General features: G+C 40.9%; 1 protein-coding gene across 1 annotated transcript; it reads left to right on the top strand.

The window, feature by feature from the left end:
- Positions 1-1,031: 1,031 nt before the first annotated feature.
- On the top strand, positions 1,032-5,345 carry PNRC2 (proline rich nuclear receptor coactivator 2). Its single transcript, XM_035118053.2, has 3 exons — positions 1,032-1,141; positions 3,716-3,924; positions 4,387-5,345. The coding sequence occupies exon 3, from the start codon at positions 4,405-4,407 to the stop codon at positions 4,819-4,821; it is 417 nt and encodes a 138-aa protein (XP_034973944.1). The 5' UTR covers positions 1,032-1,141; positions 3,716-3,924; positions 4,387-4,404; the 3' UTR covers positions 4,822-5,345.
- Positions 5,346-9,157: the final 3,812 nt, after the last annotated feature.

Raw genomic sequence — 9,157 nt, 5'->3', positions numbered from 1 at the left:
GCGCACCATTGTTCAGGGTTCTCCTCCCTCCTGCGTGTGGTGAGTGGGGACCCCGTTGCACAGTTCCTTTAATAAAGATCAAACTTACTAGCTGTTTTGCTTCTCAATATACTCTGGATGTACTTTCTCCTACCGATAGAGAACCTTAGAAGGACTCTATATGGGCTCCTGGAAACCAGGAAAGAGGAGCAGTTTTTCTTACAACACTCTTTAACTTGAAACATGGTGAAACTTGATCATTTGGGAATATGCTCCTTATTTCAACTTTGGTATTTGTTACACGAAATTTTACAGCCCAATGATCGGTCAGAGAAGAACGGATGGAGGCAGGAACCAGTTGAAGAAAAGCAAGGAAGATCTTTTATTTTTTCTGTTGCAACAGTTCCCCCCCCTCCCCACTGCAAGGTGAGGACTCAGAACAAAAGTGTGTAACAACTCTTCCTTTAAAAACCTGCCCAAACCCATAGTGAAAGACCACACAAAAGCATCATGCGCGCATTCTCCCCCAGAATTCATGAGAACCAGTGTTTGTTGAGGCCGGTGCTGTGGGTTGTAACTCTGAGGGACCAACCACAGTTCCCAGGCTTTTTTGGAGGGGGGGCAAATGTACTCTAAATGTATGTTGCGGATGCACAACTACCGTCTAAATGCGGTTGATGAGTAAGAATAAGATATGTGCAACACCGAGCAAGAGAGAAAGAGAAGCAGGCCACCTCCCTCTCAGGAGCTGCTACAGTCCCTCCACCCACCATCACATCCTCAGCTGCTCCCGCATCCCTTCATTTTCCCGACATGCCCCTCTCTGGAGAGGTTCAAATCAAACAACAGCAGGAAAAACAACTCCTCCGCCTGGGCCACCCCCCTCCTTTCCTTTTCCTCCACTCCGAGTTCCCTCCCAAGCCTAGCAACAGGCGGACGCAATTCCTATTGGCTATCTGTTCGCAGACTTCGTTCTCTCATTGGCTAGCCCGAGCAAGAGAGGACGAGGCCTTGTTGTGCGTGGCTCCTCCCCTTTCATCCTCGCTCGTACGTAAGCGGGGAGAATGTGGCCGCCATTTTGTGTGCGAGTTCGCTTCCGCGGAAGGCGAGCGCGGCAGCGGTGGGAGGCGAAGAGAGGAGCTGAGCGGGCTGCGCTTTAGCGGTGAGGCGAAAAGTACTGCGGCTCCCGCGGCAGTCAGGAATGTGTTGGGCGGCCGAGGGGGGGCTCTGGGTGCGGCGGGTGGAGGGTGGCTTCGCCGCCATGTTGTGTCTCCCCCATTTAGGATGGGTCTTTCTTCGCTCATCGGTGGTGGAAGTGATAAGAAATGGTAAGGTTTTTAAGGTGGGGGGGGAAAGGAATCCGGGGAAGCTGGCGCCTAGCTCTCTGTCCGTGTTTATGCGGAACTGAACCTCAGGGTTGTCTCCTCCTAAGCTCTACTCTTGAGTAGACTTATTGAAATGGACCTAACCATAGCCGCATCCATTGATTTCAATGGGTCTTCTCTTTGAGTAAAAGCTAAAGCGGGCATCGCCCCATAGAGTTCAGTGGGGACTTTACTGCCAGGTACTACTGTACGTGGGGTGTGCGAAAGAAACACGGGCGTAGGATTGGGAGCAGCTCGTTTTATCTTTCCCTTTTCTCTGGGTGGGGGAGAGACTCCGGTTTCCTTCACTCGTGTGAGATAAATAAGGCAGCAACAACAGGGCCCTTTAATACCAACAACTACAAAAACCCGCATCGGGTTGTTCCTGGCCAAACCATACGCTGAGAGTAGACCCACTACTCCAAATAATGTTGGGGGGGATTGTTTTCTTGTGGGGAGGGAGGAAATCGAAGCCCCCCCCCTTTGTTGTTGGCGGCGGGAAGGGAAACACTTTAGGCTTGTTTCCCAGGAGGACTGGTGGTTTCTTTTTCAGCAGTGAGGCTTTACGAATTCCCCTTTGTGTTTGTGTGTCGCGGTGGTAAAGGTTTACTTTGGAAACGAATTCCAGAAGTGATAGATATATAGGAGGTGGCTAAAGTATCCTGCCTTGTTTTGAACCCAGGACCGATTTTTTCCCTGTAGTAGTAAAGGAGGTTGGATAAGGAAGCAGGTTTTGTGGGGAGGTCGCTGTCAAAAACAATATGAAATATAATTTGGTAAGAGTTTGCAGTGTGCGCAGTTATGAAAATCTGTATTACTACTTGTGATCCGGCTGAGGGTTTTGTTTTTATTCCTTTGGTCATGTGAGTGGGGAAAGAAAGTGGTACAATTATGTCCCTGGGAAGTATGCTGGGATTTATTTGTTTTATATATCCTTGATTTAAAGATCTCTCCAAGCAGCATAGGAAAGAAACTAGATAAAATGCAGCTTAAATCTGAAAACCAATAAGAAAACCAATATACATGAAACATTGTGATAGTGTTGTAGTGCTCTATAAATAATTGGAAAAGGGGGTTTAAGATGCCACCAACTGCATATCTGTGTGAGAGTATACTTGGCAACAGTGGATAGAGGATTTACTTGAAAAAAAGAGGAGTGCTGCCATGTAGTTTCTATCGGAAGGAGGAAAGAAACGTTTTGCATGCAAATGATTTCAGGTTTTATCCTTGGCATCTTAGAAAAATAATAATTAGGGAGCAGTAGTTGGTGAGAAACCTCTTCTGGAGAGCCACTGCCAGTCAGAGCCAACTCCTAGACAGCATAGGAGCCAACTCGTGGGGGCTTTGGCCCCCACATTAAAATATTTTGTATTTGATGGGCATTCCCAATCAAATTGTGTCGATTATGCAGGGTGGGACTTACTTGGGCTCCCCACAATGTTTTATTCAAGTTGGCACCCCTGGTAGACAGTCCTGGACTAAAAATCTAACTCCCTTTCATATTTTCTTGAATGGGAATACTGGCTTCCTGAAGACACTTTTCTGTTCAAAGATCCACCTGTGGTTGCTTTTTTTAAAAAAATAATAATTCCAGAATCTTACTCTACCTGAAAAAGGAGGATTATGGTAGTCATAATCTCAGGAAAAGGATTAGCTGTTATAAAGTGGATTGACTCCAGTTAATAAATTGTCGGATACTGAGCTTGTTTAAATAGAAACTGTTTAAATTAGTTTCAGCACTTGTTGCTAAATATCTTAACTTCAAACCATTGAACATTTGCACTTACACTGCAAACTTAAAAAAATTTTTTTTTAAAAAAAATAGACGTTTCTTGTTAATGCAGCCTTCTGTCCTCTAGATGTTTTGATGGGAATTGTATTCAAAAACATTGGGATACAGCACATTGGAGATGTCTGGGTTAATTTACTATTTTAATGAGTGGGGAGTTGAAGGAGTACGTTTTGAAGTTAAAAATAAATAAATAGATGGAGAAAGGCTGAAGTCCTGTGCATACTTTTTAGTAAGCTTCCTTGAGTACACTGGAATGTCGGAGTAAGCATGCATAGAGCTGGGCTCTTCCAGGTCCAGGCTGAAAATCTACAGAAACAAAAGCAAGATCTAGCCCACAAATTCTTATGCCAAAGTCTGTTTTAGTGTGTGCTTTTGCAAATATGGCGGCTGCTCTGAAATTTGATACCCATACTGAAAGAAAAATAATTACTAATTTTTAAAAGCAGATGCAACTGATGGTTTAGAACAGAGACAATGTGTTGATACTATTTTTAAGAGAATCAAAATTCTATTCTCCAAACTGTATTTCTGACTAGGAGCTGTATCTGATTTGTTTTTTAAAAAACTTTTATCTTTTCAGAGCTGGGACTTATACCCTAGAAGCCAGTGTGCCGAGAATCCGATGTTGGGCTCGGCTTCGTGGCTGAAAACAGCAAATCGGCCCATGAGAACTACCATTCCTAGCCAAAGGAAGGGGTCCAGCAGGAGTCAGTATCTATTCCTTCAGGTCTGGCAGCAGGAAATAGAACAGGAGGTGGAGACTGTGGAATCTGAAGAGAGAACTGAAAGGTAGAGGACAAAACAGCATTGGAATATCACACGTACTCCTAACCCTCTACAGTTAAGACCTGGTCTTTGAACCACTTGAAACCTATTTATCAACTTCTTGAAGCCTTCAAATTACAGTATGTCTTTGTGAGGGACTAGGGATTCCTTGGCGTATAATGCAACCTTTTAAAAAGTTTGCAAATTAAACTTTTAAGTTAATATGACTTGTTACATGGTGTACCTTGAGGCTCTTAAACCTATGGTTAATGCTTTAGTTTTATTTTTTTTAAAAAAAACAGCAGCGGCATGAAAGGCCAGTAAAGTCATTTAGATTTTTGGTTTTTCATTTTGAAAACACAAATCTGATAAATTAATCTCTTTAACCAAAGGAAGAATATATCATTTAGTGCTTTGTATCTTCAAGAAACTTTATCTGGTTTTCTATTGACAATTGCATTTGCTTTCTTTTCTGCCTTGCCCTAGGTGACACTTAAGTTGAAGATGGGGGGTGGAGAAAGATTCAACATTCCATCTACCCAGCCCAGAAATACTTCAAAGAACCACCAACAACTGAACAACAGGAAAAAAAGCAAAGATCAGAATTCGCAGATAAAGAAAATCCACAAAAAAGAGAGGGGACTTGGATGCAGCCCATCATCTGTAGCATGGCAGGCCATGCAGAATGGGGGGAAGAATACAATGCACTTCCCAACTAACCAGACTTGGAGTCCAGCTTTATCCCACTCCCTCTTCATGCCTCAAACCAATGAAAATTATGCTGGAGCTAAATTCAGTGAGCCACCATCGCCCAGTGTTCTTCCTAAACCACCAAGCCACTGGGTAACTGTTTCACTTGACCCTGCTGATAAAGAAATCATGACTTTTCAACTTAAGACCTTGCTTAAAGTAGAGGCTTGAGATACAATCCATGAATACATTGGGATAAAAGATACAGTACATGTTATCATTTCAAATTCCATGAGGTTGGTCTGCATTGGATTCCCAGATGGAAACCAAGGCACATCTTATGGAATTAATGAAATGTGTAATAGAAGTTGGTCAGTTTTTTATGCCTTGGGGAATCCCCACTTGGAAACACCCGTTTTGGCATTTTGTGCACTGGTTAACACTCACCTATTTTGGGGTTCTGTGCACTTTTATCAACTTCTGTGCTACTGATGCACCATTGTAAACAATATGTAGTCTGAACCAACTCCTGGTGCTTGATGGAGCATGTAGTGGGGGGAATTAAAATTTAACACCAGCTGACCAAATTTACAACCACTGCAATGCAAAGTAACTGCAAAATATCACTGATTTCCCCCACATACTGTGAAATGTTAGTAACTTTCTGCCTAGAGTTCCTAATTAAAAAAAAACACAAACACCTAAAATTGTTTTAAGAAAGCCATTTAGATTGTGGTGGGTTTAGTTTACGAGACCTGTATCATTTGAACTGGTGGTTTGGGCAGGTAGGCATCCATCCAAAACCCTGTGACCAAAATGTAAACTCTTAATCTCATTCTGTATAGAACTTGTTTAATAGGAATGAAAACATGGGCATGCACTTGATCTCTAGGTTTTTATACAACCCTAGAAATGTATTACATTGAGCACAAACAGTATGTGTGCCAGGTCAAAAACATTTTTGCATTGCCGGGTGACTGCCAAAAGCTTTTAAAGTGTTTTTTTGTTCACAGAATTTCACTTAGCTGTGTGTTTGAAACACATTCTGTATGTTTTGTATCTTTTGCTGAAACAGAACTGTTGAGGCCAGTCTGAAATTGGATGATATGAACTTGTTTAAATGAACTTAGCAAGTGTAAAACATCCTTTATCTAGGGAAAAAAGAGCCATGTAAATAAATGTAAAACTTTGTAGCATATGTAAATTTATGCTGGGCTTTCCTGCCGAGATGAAATATTTTTAGTACAAAACTGCTGAATGTAAGAAGACCATGCTAAACACATGGCATGATTTTTTTTTAAAAAAAAAGTTAAAAAAAACCTTAAAAGCACATGTCTGTGCCATTGCACTCAAGTATCAGTGAGGGTATATGCCCCCATTTTTTGGCTTTGGTTGTTAAGTTGAATTTTAAAATAACCTTGGTACAAAGAGAAACTGCTTTTTAAAGGTAAAACAAAGCATTTTTTTAAAGTTCAGGGTGCAATGGAGCTAAATTGTGTCCTTGGGCAGCAATTCTAGGCACACTTAACTTGAAAGCAAACTTGATTACATCTGAACTACTCAAGTGTGTTTAGGATTGGGCTGTTGAGGGAAGGCTGCATTGTAACCAGTATAGAATGCTTTCATTTTGAATGTATTGAGTAAATAGCAGAGACAAACCATTATCAGGAATTTAAATATCCACAATGGTAGTATCAGCAAGTGTAAAATAAAGATCTGCCAAAACCCCATCTTTTATTTGTGACAGTCTAATCTTAGTTGTGTCTCAGGTTGGATATTTTATTTGGTTTAAGAGTATGCATTTGAACTCGTTACCTTTCCTAGCAGCATTGAATAATGCGATTAAGGGTTGTATACCATGTTAGTCACACTCAAGTAGATCGATTGGAATTAATGGGCACGACTAAATCAGGCCCATTAATTTCAATGGATCTGCTCTGTGTAGAACTTAGTTGAACTACAGGCCTGAGAGAAATCTCATGACACACTTGAGAACCAATTTTCAGTTTCTGCCAACATCCAAGAATCCAGAATTGGGTAGAATTTCTTAAATTGTATGTGATGCATGACTTGGTAGTAACGGAAATCTTAAAATTCCCTCCATGATTAATATCTGGTGGTGACACCAAAGGTGGATTTCCACCAGTAGTTACGAATAATGAAGGGAACATGTTTAATTACTTTAGAAAGTCTCTGCCGCACTTGACAATAAACAAGTGCATGTTTTATCTACTTGTACATTCAGAATGTTTGCAACTGTGAAGAAACTTTCCATATTCCCAAATGAAATGTATTGGGCATCCTGAAAAAACATAAATCTTGTTTCCCCAAATTGTCCTCAATATGTTGAAATCATTGTTGTAGCCCAAATGTAATTCTGATCTAAATTTAATGTTTGAAGTACTGCTTGAATTTGAATTAGAAAAAAATTAAAAAACTAACATTTTCTCCCCTATTAATGTGTTTGCTTATTACTTTTACAAAAACCTTTCCCTTTTTGGGGGGGGGGATTTCTACACACTTTAAATGTCCTGCAAGCTGCAAGATTAAATCACTTGGTCACACTATTACTTAATTTGCTTTATTTTATAACGATGGATTTGGGTTTGTAAATTGAATATGCCTTACTCTTCTTAATCTGAGTTTATTAAAGAAAAACACTAGACCTTATGCATATGTTGGTAATGGATGCCTTGGAAATAATGGGAGAAAGACAACAGAAAACTCAGGCCATGGGAACATAGCCTGAGTTTTCTATCGTCTTTCTCCCATTATTCCTCTGCAACTGGAGCAAATAAACTATTCAGACATATTTAGATCCTGCTCTTCTCCCGTTGCTGGTTCCAGCTTCTGCCAACCTAGCAGTTCAAAAGCACGTCAAAGTGCAAGTAGATAAATAGGAAGGTAAACGGGAAGGTAAACTGTTTCCGTGTGCTGCTCTGGTTCACCAGAAGTAGCTTTGTCATGCTGGCCCCATGACCTGGAAGCCGTACATCGGCTACCTTGGCCAATAATGCCAGATGAGCGCCGCAACCCCAGAGTCGGTCAGGGGTCCTTTTACTTTTACCTAAGATGGATATAGCATATGAATAAGAAAACTCTCATTAAAAATAAAGGTTTTGGCATATGGCAGAAAATGCCAACTCTGATGGCAGAGTTCAACAGTTTAGATGTGGCCATTGAGAAGACTCCTTTAGCCAAACCACCGCTGGCTGAACAGGCTTCTGTTGGGCATAGCATATGTAACCTATTCAAGCTGCTCAGTTTGTCCAATTTTAATATGGGGAATTTGGCTGCCTCTCATCAAGCAAAATGGAAGAGGCATCACAATACCTACAGCATTGTCCCCCCCCCCCCTAGTTATAACAGACCCATATTCAACAAAAGTATCACACCGTGTTTTACTTCTTTGAGACAACCCAAAAGCTTGTCCAGTTTGTGACAATTAGGTTGGCTGATAAAGGTACTGTCCATAACAGGGATTTTGGCTCGGAAACTAATCATTAAAAACAGTATTGTGCAAAGCAGGACATTTAATTTATACATACCCCAATTTAAAATAGTTTATGCAGGTGATTGTGTGCTTACACAAAATTAAAAGCAACAGTGCACAACTTCAGAGTCCTCTTCCCCATCTCTGGTTTGTCAGGTCTGCTGCATCATTTGGACAAAATGCAACAAGAACTTGTAGCTGCTCACTAAAGCAACGTGCATCCCAGTGACCCACAAAAACTTGCAGATTGACCAAACCAAAAGTGATTGTTATGGTCAAGTAGGAAGTTGAAACACTTGTCTGCCAGAAGACTAGTTGTTATTTAGCTTACAATGTAGACACATGGGGAATTTGGAAGGGTAAGCAATGAGCAATATACAGTACTGGCTTTTAGAATTACGGTATAATGTATTCATTTGAAAAGGAATAATGAAAGAAATGTTAAGTCACTTCTTGTGGTATACTGTATAACCAGTGGAAAATGATAGGAATTCATAGTACTGTATGTTTTATGATACCTGACTTTCCAAAATACTGTATATTCCTGCGTATGAGACTACTTTTTAACACAGGAAAATCTTCTCACAAGTTGGGGGTCGTCTTATACGCCAGGTCGTATTTCTTATACGGCGAGTATATCCCAAACTCTATATTTTAACTGGAAAAGTTGGGGGTCGTCTTATACACCCAGTCGTTTTATACGCCAGAATATACGGTAATCCATATACCCATATACTCTCCAACGTGCATCATAGTATCTTGTAGCAGTTACATGGTTGAGGGATTCCCTGCTCCCTGTACCCACAAATGCAGCACTGGAAAAGCACACAACCCTGTTGTAGTAGCCAACCATTCTTTAATTGTCCAGGAAGCTTCTGCCATAAATATAGTAGCCCCAGTGCACATCTGAGCTAAGGTAAAGATAGTAAAGTAACTGGATGTAAAGATAGCATCTCTAGTGTAATGCATACTGGTATGTACACTGAATATAAATGCAGAATGAGCCCTTAAGACTATGAATATGGAGGTTTGTGCAGGATGCATTTGGCATGATTGTCTCAAATGACTGCCTGT

This window comes from Zootoca vivipara, chromosome 6, assembly GCF_963506605.1.
Source record: "Zootoca vivipara chromosome 6, rZooViv1.1, whole genome shotgun sequence".
Lineage (NCBI taxonomy): Eukaryota > Metazoa > Chordata > Lepidosauria > Squamata > Lacertidae > Zootoca > Zootoca vivipara.
This window is presented reverse-complemented; position numbering and strand designations above follow the sequence as displayed.

Coding starts and splice junctions, on each gene's coding strand:
- PNRC2 (XM_035118053.2), top strand. CDS start 4,405: ATGGGGGGTGGAGAAAGATTCAACATTCCATCTACCCAGCCCAGAAAT.